Raw genomic sequence first — 18,593 nt, 5'->3', positions numbered from 1 at the left:
ACTTATACTCCAGTAACCACCAGTTAAGTCTTTGCCTAGACCCTACCTGCTAAAATTGGAATTCATCGTAAGTCGTAAAGGAATAAAAAGCAGTTCAGAAGATTCCACTGACTTTTTCCCCTCTTGCAGAGCACTTGCGGAGTTCAGTGATTGATCGGAAAGACTTAATCATCAAAAGGATTAAGCCCAAGCCCCAACAAGGGGATGACATCACAGCAGTGGATGTGGAGAGGCAGATCGAGGCCTTCCGTGGCCGCCTGACCCAGATGCTGGGGGAGCCGCTGGCACCCCAACTCCAGGACAAGGTGCACTTGTTGAAGCTCCTGCTCTTCTATGCCGCCGACTTGAACCCTGACACAGAGCCTCCTCCAAAGAACTGGAGCAACCCCTGAGGTCCTTCGAAGCACTGAACACCAAGAATACCTCCTGAACTCTAGCTCCAGCTACCTGGAAGTTCTAGAAGTATCTGAAGTAGTTAAAAATCTTACAGGACCAAACCTGTCTTATTTATCTGTAGGTTATAACGACTTTCTAACTCTTTAGTAAATATCTTTTTTTGATATTCTATCCTAGCCCATTCTCAGATATGGCTTAAATATACAAGGTGTATATATTTTTTCATAAATTATTTATCTATACTTTTTTTGAAACAGGTAATACTATATGCACTATATGTTTAACATTTCCATTCAATATGTGAAAAAAGAAGCCCTCTGCTGAACAAATTCTGGACATCAGAGTATGTCATTTGAGGTACAGACAACCTGTTTCAGAAGAGAAAGAGAGACTCATTTCTCCCTGATGAAACACAAACATCTTCTATTAGAGCTGTTATATTGCCTATGAATTTGACTTTGTGGCCAGTCTGTTAAGATCTAATGTAATGGGGGTGGGGGGGTAGAAACAAAAGGACTGAGTATATTACAAATAATTTGATGTTAAAAGGATACAATAAAAAGGCAATGGTTTTTCAAAATACCAAGTTTACCGTGCTTAGGTTCTATGGCTGTGAGTAGGCAGAACGTAAGAACAACTCTTAAATTTAAAAAAAAAAAAAAAAAAAAAAAAACTGTCCACATTTGAGAAAGCAGTTTAAGAAGTTTGTTTATTGTCAAAACAAATAAGAGATACAAGCATAACAGAAGACACAAATAAATTAATTATTTTGATCATTTTAGACTCCAGGGCTTCTCTATGGAAAGGCCAGCTCAGCTCCTTATGTAGACATGATAGTATCCAAAAAAAAAACACAACAGTGGGAATTTGAGACCGCATTTAAGACAATGACTGAACACATACATGGTGAAGAGAAATAAAAGTGGCTTCCTTAGTTCCTTCCCTCAGTAACTTACATATTTATAAAAGTATGCAGCTCTTTATTGGGGGCAATGATTTCATACAGAAAAATATTAAATTCTTGCACTTCCCAGGAAAAAAAAAAAAGTTTTATGCCTGACCTGAAAAAGAAAATCAAAATAGGGTGACGCTAGTTTCACATGAACTTCAAGACTACCATCTAAATGTAGGTGCCGCCTTGTGCATACTTGAAAAAAGTTTAACATCTATTTATCTATACCAAACCAGTAGACTGAATTTTCTCCCTTAGGAAGTCTAATGAAAAATTATTTTCATTTTAAAAGTGCAAAATAGGATGTGCAAGACTAGTGTTTATTCTGTGATACAGAAAAATGAAGCATCCCTCCAATAGCACTGGCCAGAAGTGCTCTTGTAAGAAGTGGCTACAGGCGAGGTGACCCGGAAGGCTACCAAACACAAGAATGCTCCAGTTCCGGCCCAGGAAGGGGGGGGTCCCTGCCAAGTCTGGCCACCAAACAGATCTCAGGTCCCCCAGCTGACAAGACTGGAGCACACAGAAGTGCACAGTCAAGAGGGTCAAAGTCTCAGCTAGTTCGGGCATAGCTCTACTCCATGACTAGGCCACGCACATGTTTACAGTAGTAAAGAAGTCAAGAAACCTCAGTTCCGGAACAACACAAACGTTATTTACCTAGTAAGCAATGATCAAAGTTCTTGTCTAAGGTAAATGATAACAAAAATGGTAATGAGATCCCCCATACATCACTTAAACCATATAACATGGCTTCTTCCACACAAGGATAAGCTTTGCACTAACATTTCTCAAAAACCAAGTATACCTCCAGCTCTAGCGTTGGTTTAAGAGGTTTTAAAAGAAAAAAAAAAAAAAAAAACCTTTCCTATGTCAAAGCCAAGGTAAAAGGGGAGTTGGGTGCAAGATACCCTCTATCCAGAGTTCCTGGAATACAAAGAGCTCTAGAAGCCAGTGGGTGTGAGTACATTTAAGTCACGGGGTTTGAGGTTATGGGTCCGTGCCTGTGGTTTCTTCCCTTCCATCACTGGGATGTCCATCTTTGGTGGCTTGAAGGTTGCTGGATCTTCGGCCATTCGGGTGGCCTGGACACGGATCAGTTCCATTGGAGAAGGCTTCTGGGCTCCTCTGTAAGCCTGGGTGGCAAAACCTCCTACAGAAGTAAACCAAAAAGCAAATTATTTCAAATTAGTAGGCAACCCCCAATGGACAAGGTAAAATGCCATCCACATGGGTGTTTTTGGAAGGACCTGCATTACCTGAATCAGACTTCTGGAGGGATCTCGGTCCAAAGAGGCTCCATTTATCTGCCAAGTTTTTGTCCTTGTCCCCACCTGCAGAATCCATGGTGCCAGGATTTGGGCCAGGTAAGGCTGTGGAAGGACCAGAATTGAACCAGCCTCTGGAAGACAAAGAATAAGGCATATCATTATATCCTCTTCTTATGCCTCTAGAAGCGTCTCGTGCTGAGAGACGGAGAACTCCACTCCCCCTGTTCCCCCCGAAACCACTAGGCTTAAAGTCCACTTTCGTATGCAGCATTAGCTTTTCTAGAAGCACACTGCAGCTCGGGAGGCTCATGAGAAGGGCTCACCTGGACTTCTGTTTAGGGGAAGGGTGGGGGCTGCTGCTTGGGGTGGACTGGGCTGAGGCAGGCTGCTTCTCTTCTCTCGTTATCTCTCCACTCTGTAGCTTTAGTTTCTGTCCAGATGGGTAAGAAGAGAAACTCTTTTAAAATGAAAGCAAATATAAAATAGCTCCTTTGGGTGTAAATAACTTGGTTCACACTTCACTTTAACTTAAAGCAAAAGGAACCACATTAGTACGTAGAATAATTTTGGATTATAGAACAGATATTCCTTGATTTTGCCATACTAGACAAAATTCCATCTTAAGAAAATCTATTCATTCTACAACATATCTCAAACAGCTCTGTACTAAATATCACACTAGAGCTTTTACTTCTGGAGAAGTAATTTTTCCATACTTGCCCAGTAAATGGAAGAACTAGAACTCAAGCTGGAAACTTTGCAGGCCTTTTAAGTAGGGCCTTGAACTCTTAGGCTGCTTCTTCTACCAGGTACAAGCGCCGACCTTCCCAGTGTCTTAAAGCCAAGAAGACAGGCATGCTATTCCACTCCAGCTAAACGCTTTCTCTGTGGCACCTGTCCCCTTCTCTCTCTCTTCCCTCCCACAGCCAGTGACTCTCGGTTCCCTGGGCATTGTAAACATGCCTCTGACATACAGACTAGCTGTCTAGAAAGAGAGAGACAAGTCAACCTCTCAGTTCTTCTAGATTAAGCCCCCCCACTGTCTCTGTGCTCCATGTCTAGTAAGTCCAAGCTATATTTCAAACAAATGAACATGTCTAAATGTTCTCAAACATGCACATATCAATTTACGTGAGCTGGCATTTCAGCCATCCTCATGTTCTACTCGTGTGGCCAAGATGCAGAAAATGAGCCAAAGCAACTCTACCATTATACAGAGTGAACTGCCCAACTGAGGAATTCTGACTCACACCTCTCCTGGGAAGTTCTCAAAGACTGAGAGTACCCCTCTCCAGAAGTTTCTGTCTTGTCTGAGAGATTGAGCTGGTGGTTTTTAAACTTAGAATGCAAAGAATCATCTGAGATGCTCACTGTGAAATGCAAACAGTCCACAATGTCTTCTATCCTTGGCCATGGGCCACCAGATCCATATTATTGCAGAGCCTTCTATATATTGTGTATTGGGAACCCCTTCAGGATCCAGACTCTCAGACAACTTTGGAATATGGGGGGGAAAACACCAGGAAATAGGGAAACAGGAGACCCAAGTTCTAGTACTATGACTGATTAAATATATGACATTCGATTGGTCTCTGCATTTATAAGATATAAACAATAGTATCTACCTCCAGGATCAATACAAAGATTAAGCGAACGCAAGTACCTCACAGGTCACTATGAAGTACCAACTGGCATTCCGCAACAGAAAATGCCTTGAAACTACGTCATCCATCGACTGTTTGGTTGTTATTAACCTTACCAAAAATCATTCTTCACTTGTTTACAATTTTAGAAATGAAAAGGCAGAAACATTTCCATTCTACATCTGATTTTAATTTTGTAAAAAGGAAACACAGAGCATGATCTTCCTTTCCCACTAAAGTGTTACCTCCGTTAACATTACCTGGTTCTCCTCTCTCCCTCAAAGTTGGTCACTCTGGTACACCAAGTACCCGCTTTGTGGGCCCTAATGTGCTCACACACAGCATACCTATAAGCTCCAAGTCTCAGCTGCTCCTCCTAACCATAAAGAAACAAAGCAGATCCCCCCCACTTTATAGACAGGTAAGCAGAAACCACAGACTAAGAGCCCTGGAGCTTTCAACCAAAAAGCACCCCCATGGTGGGACTAAACCAGAGCTGAACTGCTCGCCTAAATGCTTTCCACTGCTCTCCACATCCCCCAGCTAAGCAAGCCAGTAACGTCTAAGCCACAGCCGCACCTCAGGCTATGAACAGGGAGGGCTTTTTTAAAGTTCCTAAGAAACAAGCTTACGTGAAGCGCTTCTGCCACTCGAAGGTACTTGGTCTCCTCGGTGGTAAGGCCCTTGTGGGGTGTGTAGCCAGCATCGCTCAGCCCTGCCTGCTGCTCAAAACGCTGAATGCTCTCCTGGGTCTGTTCTGGGAACAGAGGAGATGATGGTCATACCCATCCCCCCTCCCACCACAAACTGGGGGAGTTCAACACAGACAGCCACTCTTCTCCCCAGAAGCAAGAGACCAACCACACTGACCACCTGAGGAAGAGGGGTTCCCCAGACAAGCATCACAGCAGTAATGTTGAACCTCATACAAAAGTTCTCTAATGAGAAGGAAGCCCTCCCTTACACCATGCCAAGAACAGGTTACTCCTGAAGGGAGTGTCAGGTAACCTCCAGGGAAACACTCCTCACCCTCCTTTACTTGTGCACTGACACTTTCTTTGTACTGAGAAACTCAGCATGGAGAAGGCAGCTGACATTCCGGAAAGTCCAAGTTCTCCAAGCGCAAAGCTTCCTCAGCTTCAACTCACCACCCACACACAAACTTCCACCAAAGAGAAACGCGCCACATTTCGGCTGCGTGGCACCAACATGCCAAGGAGATCCATACCACAGAGAACATGCCTTGAACTGGCCAATGTTTCTCACGTATGAGTTCTGCCATCCCAGCACCTGGCGTAACAGACAGGCCGAACTCAGTGTTAGCTCAGTCTGGCCTGACAGCTCACCAGTAAGTCAGCGAGCCTGTGGAATGGCAGACAGCTGCATTTTTGCTTCCACGGCACCCACACTACGTAATCCACCCCTTCACACAGGAATGTGGCGGCTGTAGACCCAAAGCCTAGATGCCAGATGTCCTTTATGACTTAGTCATTCCCCTCCTAAGAAACTCTTTTATGATCATTAGAAATCGAAGCAAAGGGAAAAAATGCATCAAGATGTTTTCCAGTCTTACCAGGTAGCCACCTGAAGATGCAAAAAGCAGGAAAGGATTTAATGAGTACCAGGATTTTAAATTCAAGTTATTTTTTTGTTTTTAATTTAAGACCAGAGCAACAAAGTTCATGAAAATACTAGTTAAGAAAAATAGGATAGTATGTCTACTCTACCCATGACCATATAAAAATACATTTAAAAGTGGAAGCGACGAGACCAGGCAAGTGTCTGAGTGACATAGGACACTGGGCTGCCAGCACATTCCGTACAGTGAGGGACAGTGTTTTCAATGACCGAGTGACCCTGTACTAAGAGAGCGTAGGCTGAGCTCTCGAGCCCTGCCACAGTATGTCCTCAAGCTGGCAACACACAGGGAGTTATCTGCCGAGTCCAGTGGTCCTTTACGTTGGAAAAAACAAGAGTCTGAGTAAGAGTCTGGACTCTTAGTTCTTCAGTGAATTCTCCAGAACTGCCCGAGACAAGCAGATGCCCTCCTGGAGCGGATGAACAAGAGCTTCTGACCTGGAAACTGAGCCAACCAAAGCACCTCCATGTGCCACGCGAGCTACTGCAGACAGGCAGGGCTGCGCATCTGATAGATGGTAACTTCCCACAGCTTCCAGAAGCGCCCTCCAGAACTGTCAAGTTCCCTTAATTTGTTACAAGGTTTTAAAAGAGAGGAAGAAAAAAAAGGGAAGAAAAAGAAAAGCAAGCTCTCTTATTCCTGGTCTCATTAGAACCGCAAACCACACATTCTTAAGGTGAAAGACGCTTGAGGCACCAAACTTGCCACAGGTCCAGAAAGAGAAACAACTTGGAGTCTTTCAATTAAACAAAAAAAAAAAAAAAAGAAGAAGAAGAAGAAGAAGCAGTGCAGGCAGGGCAGGTGGGAGATGCTATGGTGTGTCTCCTTCTCCAGGACGGACTGGGAGTCATGGCAGTGGCTCCCAGCCACCAAGCACCAGATTCCTTACTTCATGGAGAGGGAAACAGCCTCAAGAGTTAAGTCATTTGCCCAATGCCACACTGACACATACGGGAAAATAAGACCATCACCGACAGAGCAACGAGAGGGAACCTAAATTAACCAAGATGTTTCATATAGGGCCAATCTTCCACCTAAATGCATCTCCAGCACCGGTGTGTCGGCGACCACACTGACAAGCGCCAGGCTGTCAGGCCACGCCATGCAAAGGCGCAGATGCTGCGCCATCCCCCAGAGCCAGCTTGCACGAAGCCCCAACTCCTCCCACCCCCACGGCCCTCTATTCTGAGGATGCAAAGTGCTTACTTGTGATCAGAGAGTTCATGATGACATGAGTCGCTTTAGCCTTCACCACAGGGGCCTTGTCCGCACCGTCAGTGGCTGATGACAGGGTCACGGCAGGGGAGGAGACACTGGCCTCCCCTTCCTCCACCTGTTCAAGAGAGGTAAGGAGGCGCTTAAGCTGGGCAGGGGAGTCACACAACCAGATTTACTCCTTTGGGGAAGAAGTACTGAACTAGGGCGCCTGGCTGGCTCAGTAGTTAAAGCCTCTGCCTTCAGCTTGGGTCATGATCCCAGGGTCCTGGGATGGAGTCCCGCATGGGGCTCTCTGCTCAGCGGGGAGCCTGCTTCCCCTCCCCTCTGCCTGCCTCTCTACCTGCTTGTGATCTCTCTCTCTGTCAAATAAGTAAATAAAATCTTAAAAAAAAAAAAAAAAGAAGAAGAAGTACTAAACTACCTTTCATCTGATACATAAGGAAATATCTGAAGGGGGGCTGGCTGTCTCCACCTAAATAATAAATAAACACACAAAGACATTATAAGCACAGTGTGAATCTATAAACATGGGAAAGCCAGAATATGAAACTCTTGAGGTCTACTACCTTTCCAGCCCCTGTCTGTCCAATATCCTATACTACTGTGTCCCTAAGAATGCAGAAGAAACTCTTATTACGAAGCTCTGACCATGTACCAGGCACTGTGCTGGCTTTTGCTTCATCACTGCATTTACTAAGTGGCTCTCGAACTTTGCTGAGAATCAAAATCCCACAGGAGGACTTGTTAAACAGACTGCTGGCCGCAGCCCAGAGCTGATTTGGTGCAGGGGGAGGATGCAACTCAAGAATTCATGTTTCTAACAAATTCCCAGGTGATGCTAATGCTGCTGGTGCCCAAGACCAAAAGGTTCAAGTAATAGTCTTAAAAGAAACCAAAATAATGATCATCATCATCTAAGTAGCTCCCAGTCTTTCACATGAGAGAACTGAGACATAGCACCTTCTGTCATCTAAACACTGGACACCAGGCTCAGGAGTAGCAGGGAAAAAAAACTGTGTTTATTCCGTTCTCTGCTTCTCCAAAGGAATTGAGGAGAAAGATGGTCCAAAAGGAGGACAGCAGAGAAAGTCCTGAAATGCTGCAACCCTGTTACAAAATAGGATTTACATCTTTTAGCTGTAACCCTACTTGAATAAAAGAGATCTCTGCTTCCTTACTTGCAGCATGGTTGTGTTTGGGAATGGAGCATCAGGACAAAAAGAATGCATGTAATGAGTCAAGCCAAGCTCTCCTTTGAGACAGCAGCTGTTCCAAACTGTCAACGGTTCCAGCTAGGGCACGAGAGAAAACTGGAAGCCCATCCCTTGCCCAGTGGAATAAGCAGCAGCCTTTACCATGAAATGGGTGTGCTCCGCCAAAGCACTCTAAGAAGCCATGCTTGGGGCACCTGGGTGGCTGAGTCGCTTAAGCATCTGACTCTTGGTTTTGACTCAGGTCATGGCCTCGAGATCACGAGATCAAGCCCCAAGTCCAGCTCCATCAGCACTGAGTCTGCCTGAAACACACTCTCCCTCTGCCCCTCCTCCCACTCGTGCCTCTCTCTCTAAAATAAATAAATAAAATCTTTAGGGGAAAAAAAGGAAGAAGCCATGCTTGTTTTCTGCCCTTGTCCCTCGAGTCTGCTGCTCTGGCCTCGCAGCCAGGCTGCCAGGCCCCTTCTCCCTAGCACTACCTGGACTTTCAACACTAAATGGTTTCTCTTCAACAAATGCCTGGGTCAGATGTCGGTAGATAACTGATCTGGAAAACTTCCCCCAGAGCTGGAGGGGACGCTTTCGTAGAAAGAAGCTTCCTATTTTGAGAGCTTCATGGGCAAGGGAAGGGGGCCTCATTGGAAAGGAAGGATTCAATACAGCTCTACCAAGTGAAAGTTTAGCAAGGAGCCAGGAGTCACACTACCAACTACACACCCAGTATGTCAAGCCTTCTAATCCTCTTCTATATAATCCCCACAACACGTCGATGCCATAAAGTATTCTCAGCTCTCAGATGAGAAACACTGTGACTCAGGGGCAAAGCTGTGTCCCCAAGGTCATTGCTAGTACACAGTCCCTTAGGGGACTCACACCCAGGTCTGCTTGAGCAGCTGGTTGCTGTGTACTTCCTGCCATGCCCTAAGCTGTCACAGGGCTCAAAGTTCAGTGAAACTAGCTGCAGGTTAAATGGCCTCGCCAAACTTGGCAGGCCTAGTTTATTCAGGCATGCTTGGTGGCTGGAGAGTCAGAGGTGAGGGAGACACACAGCCCCTGCAGTCAGGAAGCAAGTCTGCCACAAGCATGTGAGAACCTATGAGGCCAAACTGCACAAAAGCACTGGAGAGCAGATCAAGGTGCAATTAGGGGTGTGTGTGTGTGTGTGTGTGTGTGTGTGTGTGTGTGTGTGTGTGTGTGGTGGGCCTTAGGAAAGATGCAGCCTTTTTTTTTTAAGGTTTTATTTATTTATTTATTTGAGAGAGAGAGAGAGAGAGAGAGAGAGCAAGCATAAGCAGGAAAGCAGAATGCAGAGGGAGAAGGAGACACCCCACTGAGCAAGAAGCTCGATCCCAGGACCCTGGGATCATGACCTGACTCAAAGGCAGACTCTTAACCAACTGAGCCACCCAGTTACCTGAAAGAAGAAGCTTTTACGGAAGATGGCGGTGGGAAGAGGCATCTATCTGAGGCAGGAGGAACAGCATGAGGAATAGCAGAGCATGTGTTCAGAAAAGAGCCAATTTTCCCCCAGTCACCCAATGAAGATTTTTTTAGAAACCCACTTTATGCCAGGTCCTCTGTTAGGTACTGCCGATGGGAGTACAAAATGGGCCATGGCCCTGACCTCAAAAAGCTAATGGGAGGTGATAAAGTAATGTAGGGATTACAACAAGGGTCTGTGGTATAGGGAAGAGTTCAAAGGGAAAGTTAGTAGTCTTATCGGGAACACGGAGGAAAACCCTCACAGAAAAGATGTCTGAGCTGAGACTTAAAGGATACCACATATCAGGCAGCTGGAGTGGGAAGAGGGGTGAAAGAACAGGATGGGGACTATAAACATGCCAGGCAACGAGCAGTGTGACACCAGACTTAGAGGTGTAAGATACTCAGTAAGTGCAAGAAATAAATAATTCGCATGGTTGGATCACCCGGCAGAGGGATGACACAGAAGAGTCTCAGGAAGCAGACATGACCATTCTCATTTGAATTCACAAGAAAAAAAGGCCCACCAACACCAGCTGAGGCACTGAACACATACAAGAATTGGTGACCACCCAATTCTGTGAGGGCCAGAGCCACTGAAGGCTTCTGGAGCAGAGGAAGGAAAACAAAGAGGTCGGGCTTGCCAGAAGCAGTCAGTAGCGTCAGGTACCTTGGCGAGGTGCTGATACTTGCGCTCTGGAATCACTGGCTTCCAGGGGATGCTGCCCATGTCCGATGGAGGAGGAGTCATGGGTGTAGGGTCCTCGAGGGCATCATCATAGCTGAATGCCCGGCGGTACATCCCGATGGGCAGGGACATCTTGCCTAGAGGCCCACTAGGCCCAAGAGCTAAGAACAGAGATACCTGTCAGGACGGGTTCAGCAGTTGAACATGCTATTATCTTTAAATTCATCTCTAGGCAGGAAAGCTCTGAAACACTCTTATTCTTGGATAAGAGCCATAGCTCATTCTGGAATAGCTAATCCACTCAAGGGAAAGTAACAGTACTAAGTCCTTTCTTTATGAAGAACACCTTGAATTCTCCACTTTACCCATTCAGAAGCCCTAATCCATTTTTATGGAGTAGAATAACAAAGTTCAATTTAAATTTACTTGAGCAAACTCATACAACTTCAAAGTACAGTTTGGAATCAAAATCTAAACCTATCTGACTTCAAAGCTTATGTTCTTTATACCACAGAAGCCACCCCACACAATGCCAAGGTTCTCAATTCACGCAGGACTAAAGATAGGAAGTTGTTGATCCCATTTTATAGATAAGGAAAGTTAGCCCCAGCGGTATAAAGTGATTTGCCAAAGCTCATACAGAAAGTAGCCAGCGGGGGCTCAACTGCAGATCTGCCTTCCCTATCTAACTCTACCAAAACAAAACAAAACACAAAACAAAAACCCAAAAACAAAAGTGCTATTACAAGAAATATTTAAAACAATTTGCTGTCCAGTGTCACCTCTAGTTTCAAGTATTCTGTATGATTTAAACACAGAGCCGATTTCTGTCACTGAAATTGTTGGCAACCACTCTCACTGAACACTGGCAGGCGCTCCTGCCATTCCAGTTCACTGGAAAGGACTGGCGGTATGTCCCGCGGTGACGCAGGCACCCCACTTCAAGGGCACTCTCAGTTCTGCCAGGCCAGGGAGCAAAGTTCATTTTGCTTGCCCGCTAATCCTTTTATAGCAGAACATCAGTCCAGATCCTGCCTTCAGCATGTTTTCCTGCTTAAAATTATACCATAACTCTCTAAGGCATCAACTTCAATGGCAGTAAGTCCCAAACCCACAAAGACACTTCATTTAAACAGCAAGGGGAACAAGCAGCTATTATTTTTATTACTATTAATAATAATTACTAACAAATCCATAGAAATAAAGAATTGGTGGTTGTCAAGGACTGGCATGGGACAGATAAGGAGTCATTGCTAATGGGCACAGGCTTTTCTTTTTGGAGTGATACAATGTTCTGGAATTAGATGGTGGTGATGGTTGTACAACCATGGGAATATACTATATTATACTATAGTATAGTATAGTATAGACTATACTATACAACCATGGGAATATACTAAACATCACGAAATTGTTCACTTTAAATGGGAATTTTATGACATTCGTATTCTCTCAATTAAAACAAAGGCATCAGCAAAGAATGATTACCAAATACCTCTCCTTGCTGGCCAGCCACAGCCCTCATCTTACCTGATCCTCAGTAAGCAGTTATTCTTCCCATTTTCCAGCTCAGGAAACTAAGCATAGGTTTTAAGTGATACCCGGCATAACAGATCTAAGTCAGTGCTCACATTCTACAGGCAATACTCCACACTCCCCACACTACAACGCTTTAACCTTCTGAGCACAACTCTATGGCCCAGGGGGTTACTCTATGGCCCAGGAGTTTATGGTAACCACAGCAACAGTGAAAGACAAACTAAAACACAAACGGATGACGTCAGAGACGAGAGATGGATACACATCAGGAGACATGGGGGAAATGCCCCTATTAATCCACTTAATTTGGGAGCAATTTTGAAATATCCTAAAGCCTCCTCCCAGCAGCCATCTGACAGCCCTCCTAAAAATAATAAAGCCAGCTAAAATTCAGTAGGTAATATACTCCTACAGACAGAGACCAAAAAAAATTGAGCAGTAAATATATATTCATCATTAAATTTTAACTCACATTTCCACGTATGTAATGCTTATCTTCAGAGCAACCTTGAGAGAGAGGCACTATCTTTACTGGGAATCAAAATTTGAGTGATGCAGATTTCATTAAAAATCACTGGCCCTTCCCACTAAAACAGTCCTGGGAGGGATCAATGACTTCAGTAACGCAGAAAGTATTGCCCTACACAGACCCAGGATTCATTAAACGTTACCGTGAGCATTTTCCTAATTCCCCAAGTTTAATCTGCCTTTCAATCAGGCTGGAGACTTTTTGCCCAGACCTCTGTTCTGCCTACCCACAATCCCCTCCAAAAAGGGGAATACGTACATATTACAAGAACTACACAACTTATTCTGGATTCTTATTTGATATCTGTAGGAAAGTGACAAATCTGGCATACCTTTAAGTATGAAATGACTGTTCTCTTTCAGTTTAGGGTTTGGGTTCATTCACTGCCTGGGTGGTTAATAAAATAATATTTAAATGATGCCAATCTATTAGATTTAAATACTTGCCTGGTGGCAGAAAGTAACCACTAATACACGGTTGGGGAAAAAAAGTGGTTTCTATTTAGCTTAAAACATTAAGGGCAAAATAAGATTTTATCAAAAAGAATTAAGTTTACCAGGCACTTCTGGTTGTCTCGAAGCCATTGAAAGACTGGGATCCAGATGCTTTTTCTATATAGAATTCGGAGCTGAGTCCCTGCCACCTAATAAAAATAACAAAGGGCATTTTCTTATAGTGAACACCAAAGAATAGCTCCAGTGCTGTTCTTCTGACAGGCACACAGAGTTTTATGGCTTGTTTACAGGGCTGAAGCACACATAAAAGAGCCAATGGGTGACAAACATGCCAAAGGAGATTAAAAAAATTTTTTTAAGGAGAAAATTAAAGGTCTCACCTGTGGCTGATCTTAACACCTGTGATATGACAAAGACACTATACGTGGTAGAAAGGTCACCTTACCAGAGTGAAATGATGTGATGATTGATTATGATGACAGACAGGTATTAACGAGGAACATTGTCCAGCTGCTGCACATTAGCAAAGCTGTTCAGGAAGAGTCCATCCATTTCAGAGGTTCTAAGAGTGACAAACAACTAGCATTGGTATAGCCCTTCAGAGTCTGCCAAACACCTTCCTGACCTTCATGTATTCCCCACAACCTTGCAAGAGTGATTATACACATCATTTTTAAGTAAGTTAGGACTTACTTAACCAACTGTAAGATGCTATTTACCATAAGGGGTAAATCCATCCTTTGTTGCTAACACTAATATTCCTAAGGGTTTTAGACAACACTTATCTTGTGTTTTAACCTTGCCACAACTCTGCAAGGCACGTATTATGTATCCCCTAAAATTTTAAAAGAAGGAAACTAAAAATCAGGAGATGTGATTATGTGATTTGTCCAAGGTCACAGATAAGTAGCCGATCTGCAAGGCCGGTGGCTTCACCCCCATTTTTAGGGGTATAAAAATAAAGCCCTGAAAAGGCCAAGTTATTTGCTTTTCAGCTTGCAACACTGTCCCCTCCACCTGATTAAGTTCAGGGGACAAACTAGTTAGTTCTTCATTAAAGAGCATCGTAGAAACCAAAGTTCAGCCATCCTCCGGGTCCAGGAAGCATTCCGACCCACATACATCCTCTCCACTTCCCCTTCCCTTTCCCTGTTCCCACTGCCCCGCAGAGCTCACGCGACTCCACGGAATACGGAACAGAGCCACCAAGATTTGAGAGGCCAGGTCTGACCCAACCCCCCTCCCACCCGGCGAGACTAAGGAAAAGATTAAGGCCCGGCCCTGGCACAAGCCGAAGGTCCTCCGAGGGCAGGGCAGGGCGGAGGCATGGGGATGAGGGCGAGGAGATCCCGGCCTAGGCCAATCTGAGGAAGCCGGGTACAGGGGATGCAGGGGGACCCGCAGAGAGAAGTCCCACTGGGAGACCCCAGAAGGCGGGGCAGGAGAGGCAAGGGGAAGTCGGGCCGAGGTCTGCGTCTGGGGAAGGAAGAAGGGAGAGGGACCGAGAGGCCCCGGGTCGGCTCCTTGGTGAAGGATCCAGAGACGCGCCCCTTCGGATGCTCGAAGGACAGAGCCCCAAGGAGGTCCAGGCCCCGTCCGTCTGATTACCTGTTCTTCTGCCGCCGCGAGGCTGCCTGCGGCCCAAGCTCTGGCACTAAAGAGGCTCTGAGGACCCACGTCTCACGAGACGCTGCGGCGCAGTGTGGACCCAAGCCATGGTGTGAGCAGCGTTATGCCGGTGGCAACACCGAAGGCCCCAGGTACCAACAAGGGAATACAGGCCGCCGGGCCAGCCGGCAGCCTTTCCGTAAAGCTTTCCGAGGTCTCTTCACATCACGCGAGACTGGGCCCAAGAGGCCCTCAGGGCATGCTGGGAGTTGTAGTCCAAGGTCGAGAAGGCTCCGCGACTTCATTTGCGGGGTGAGTTGGGGGACTACAGTTCCGAGTGTAGAACCAGCCAACTCCCTGAAGAAAAGCCACCCTTTACCACCATCCTCTGCCTTGGTCCACGACAGGCTGAGGAAGATGGAGATGGCACTGCAAAGTGACACCCTCAAACCCGTTTCGCGGAGGTGAATTTGGGGCCCATAGAGATGAGACCTCACTTGAGAAGAGGTGAAGTGAGCAGGCACCCCCTTCCAGAAACAGCTGGGTTAGGCAGGGTTCATACTAACAGCACAACCGAGGAGTGCCTGCTCTCCTTTCGGTGACGTGGTCCTAATATCATTTCCCTTTTACACTAAGAAAAGTGACACTTGGAGAGATGACATATCAAATGTCACATCCCGAAGGAAGAAATCTTTTTTCCCCCTAATGTGTTTACAAATATGACAAAACAACAAGGTTAAGTAAAAGAAGATGAAAAAAGAAATATATCCCCGTTTCTTTTTGTTTGTTTTTTCAAAGATTTTATTTATTTGACAGAGAGAGAGAGAGAGATCACAAGTAGGCCCAGAGGGAGGCAGAGAGAGAGAGGGGGAAGCAGGTTCCCCTCTTAGCAGAGAGCCCGATGCGGGACTGGATCCCAGGACCCTGAGACCGTGATCTGAGCTGAAGGCAGAGGCAACAACCCACTGAGCCACCCAGGCTCCCCTATCCCCGTTTCTACCCCACGTCCAAAGGTTGCTGTCGGGGCTCATCCAGGGGGCCTCTGAGGACTGAAGGTGGATCTCTTGTTTAGACTCTGCCTGCGACCTTTGCTGGGCCTACTGGAAGGCCCCACAGGCTTTGCTCCTGCAACTTTAAACTTTGAGTGCCATTACCAAACAACAGTGCTTGAGGGCACCATGAATCCAAGTCTTTTATGATTCTAGAATTAGTTTATGAAAAGCACAATTACACTGCAGTGTGACTTTTATTTTATTTATTGATTTGTTTATTTATTTGCAGTGTGACTTTTTGTGTGTGTGTTAAGTGTTACTTTGGGAAAACAAAGTGTTACTTTGGGCATGGCTCAGTGAGTTAAGTAGCCAAGTCTGGATTTGGATTGAGGTGGTGTTCTCAGGGTTGTGGGATGGAACCTCTTATCTGCGCTGAGCGCAGAGTATGCTTGTCGTTCTCCCTCTGTTCCTCCCACACCCCTCGCTCATTCTCTCTCAAATAAATAAATAAGTAAATAAAATCCCTTTTTAGAAAACAAAACCAACCCCCCCAAAAAATAAATAAATAAATAAAATGTTTTAAAAAATTAAAAATGTTACTTTTGTTAATCTGGAACTTTTAAAATATGCTATAATTTTTTACGTTCTGCAGAAGTAAAGCTGTCCCCTTGCCCTCCTCCATCAAGAGGATAGGCTACAAGTAACATTTCAGTCAAGGGTGAGAAACAGGACTTTGCACCCTTATATAAATGATAAGCATCAGCTTGGGTTTTTTTTGTTTGTTTGTTTTGTTTTGTTTTAGGATTTTATTTATTTATTTATTTAACAGAGAGAGATCCACACTGGATCTGACAACGCATCTTTTTTTTTTTTTTTTTAAGATTTTATTTATTTATTTGACAGAGAGGGAACACAAGCAGGGGGAGTGGCCTCCTGCTGAGCAGGGAACCTGATTCGAGGCTGGATCCCAGGACCCTGGGACCATAACCAGAGAGCCAAAGGCAAATGCTCAGCGACTGAGCCACCCAGGGGCCCCATGCCAAAGCATCTTACATTCCTGTTTCATGGGGGAGGAGGCAGGCAGCAGGACTGAACCTGCCTGCCTGCCTGCCTTTCTCTGGACATCTGCCCTCCCTGGCCAGTCCAAGCCCTCAGAAAGGCCCACTCCTTAGACAGACTTGCCAACATTCTCAATGACCCATCAGCAGACAGGAACTTGTTTACTGAGAAGGAAGCAAGTGGGGCATTTGCATTTCTGGGGTTTCTAGACTGGGAGCTAGCTCCATCTGGAAGCCTGCCCTGCATATCATCACAGATGAGGCATTCCCATTGCCCACTCAGCAGCAGAGAAAACTAACACTCTCAAGGGGACCTTGGCAAAGATACCTCAGCCAGGAAACGGCAGAGGTGAAATTCAAGCCCAGGGCTGAACACCCTGCTGATAGCTTGGCTGGCCGGTGTCCTTGGCCTCAGCTCCTCCACTTTTAATATCCCAGGGACAGGAGGGTTGAAGGCACCACCCACAAAGAAGAAAAACTAGAAGTCACGTCTCCCTCTAGTGGTGAGGGGGAGAGATTTCACTGAAGAGATTAATTAAAGGAAGTTGTGTCAACTGTCAAGAAGGTCCTTAGAGAACAACTTCCCCAGCCTGGTATTATCACAGGTGGCACAACTAAGGTACAGAGGATAGAAGAACCAGGCCAATGGCACACAGTTAGCAGCTAATTAAATAGAAAAAGTGTTCTTGTGTCTTACTTAACATCAGGCATGATGCTCAGAGCATGAGATCCACCAGGGAGGATATGCTCGCTTTGGCAGCACATATATTAAAATTGGAATGATACAGAAGAGATGAGCATGGCCCTGCACAAGGGATACACTGGGAAAGAGGACACTGTCCCTGCCTGTTATGAGCTGAATTGTGTCCTCCCAAAAGTCACATGTTGAAGTCTCAAAGCCTGGTAACTCAGAACAGTATTTAGGGATAAAGACTTTAAAGGGTAATTAAATTCAAATAAATCTGGGGGACACCTGGGTGGCTCAGTCAGTTAAACGTCTGCCTTCAGCTCAGGTCATGATCTCAGGGTCCTGGTATCAAGCCCTGCATCAGGCTCCCACCCTGCTCAGTGGGAGCCTGCTTCTCCCTCTCCCACTCCCCCTGCTTGTGTTCCCTCTCTCACTGTCTCTCTTTCTGTCAGATAAATAAAATCTTAAAATATGTATATAAAAAGTTGCTCAGCCTCACTCCAAATACGAAAAATACCAATAAACAAAGAGATTTGAGTTCATTTCTGTCAGATTTACAAAAGATTTTAAGTTTGATGATACTATATGTTGGCAAGAATATGGGGAAATAGAGACTCAGTAGCTTCTTAGAATGGATTACAAATTAGGACAACCGTTCTGAAGAGCAAATTGGCAATTTTAACTTTGAAGATGCACAACAGAATGACAGCAATTCCACTCCTCAGGATACACTTTATTTTATTTAAAGACTTTTTTAAAAGATTTTATTTATTTATTAGAGAGACAGAGAGAACAAGTAGGGGAGGGGAAGAAGGAGGGGGAGAACCAGACTCCCCGCTGAGCAGGGAGGCCAATACAGGGCTCGATCCCAGGACCCGGGGATCATGAGACAAAGGCAGATGCTTAACCAACTGAGCCACCCAGGCCTCCCTCCCCAGAATATACTTTGGGAAAAGTTCTCACAAATATGCTCAAGGAGACTCCTATAACAACCTTCACTGCATCACTGTTCATGTGAGCAAAAATACAGTCAGCCCAAACATTTCAACGACAGAAAAATAAAAAAGTAAACTGTGATATAGTCACGCAAGGGAATACTACATAACGTTAGAAACGAATGAACTAGATCTCCAGGTATCAACATGGTCAGTCTCAAAAACATTACGTTGTGTTAAACAAAGATAATAGTATGTTACCAGCAGAGGCCACTTTTTTTTTTTT

General features: G+C 45.2%; 2 protein-coding genes and 1 non-coding gene across 4 annotated transcripts in view; 2 read left to right on the top strand and 1 right to left on the bottom strand.

Annotated features, from left to right (window-relative positions):
* Positions 1-978, top strand: part of SIMC1 (SUMO interacting motifs containing 1) — a 74,369-nt gene extending 73,391 nt beyond the window's left edge. The window contains exon 10 of the mRNA XM_044229186.1: positions 130-978. Coding sequence (XP_044085121.1) covers positions 130-392 — 263 coding nt within the window. The 3' untranslated portion in view covers positions 393-978. The remainder of the gene's footprint in view (positions 1-129) is intronic.
* A 109-nt stretch (positions 979-1,087) lies between these two features.
* KIAA1191 (KIAA1191 ortholog) lies at positions 1,088-14,864 on the bottom strand. 2 transcript variants are annotated; one of them, XM_044229197.1, is made up of 9 exons: positions 14,635-14,864; positions 13,472-13,588; positions 13,128-13,214; positions 10,486-10,664; positions 7,108-7,234; positions 4,895-5,019; positions 2,943-3,049; positions 2,608-2,750; positions 1,088-2,501 (listed from the first exon to the last, which is right to left on the bottom strand). In XM_044229197.1, the coding sequence occupies exons 3-9, from the start codon at positions 13,153-13,155 to the stop codon at positions 2,293-2,295; spliced, it is 918 nt and encodes a 305-aa protein (XP_044085132.1). In that variant the 5' UTR covers positions 13,156-13,214; positions 13,472-13,588; positions 14,635-14,864; the 3' UTR covers positions 1,088-2,292. The 2 variants fall into 2 exon arrangements, with proteins under 2 accessions (XP_044085132.1, XP_044085141.1); XM_044229206.1 differs by lacking the exon at positions 13,128-13,214.
* A 2,564-nt stretch (positions 14,865-17,428) lies between these two features.
* LOC122898245 lies at positions 17,429-17,534 on the top strand. The gene has a single exon (XR_006382931.1). It is a non-coding gene; the product is annotated as a U6 spliceosomal RNA (small nuclear RNA).
* Positions 17,535-18,593: the final 1,059 nt, after the last annotated feature.

This window comes from Neovison vison, chromosome 1 (assembly GCF_020171115.1).
Source record: "Neovison vison isolate M4711 chromosome 1, ASM_NN_V1, whole genome shotgun sequence".
Taxonomy (NCBI): domain Eukaryota; kingdom Metazoa; phylum Chordata; class Mammalia; order Carnivora; family Mustelidae; genus Neogale; species Neogale vison.
The sequence above is the reverse complement of the archived record's forward strand: the minus strand, read 5'-3'. Positions and strand labels throughout refer to the sequence as shown.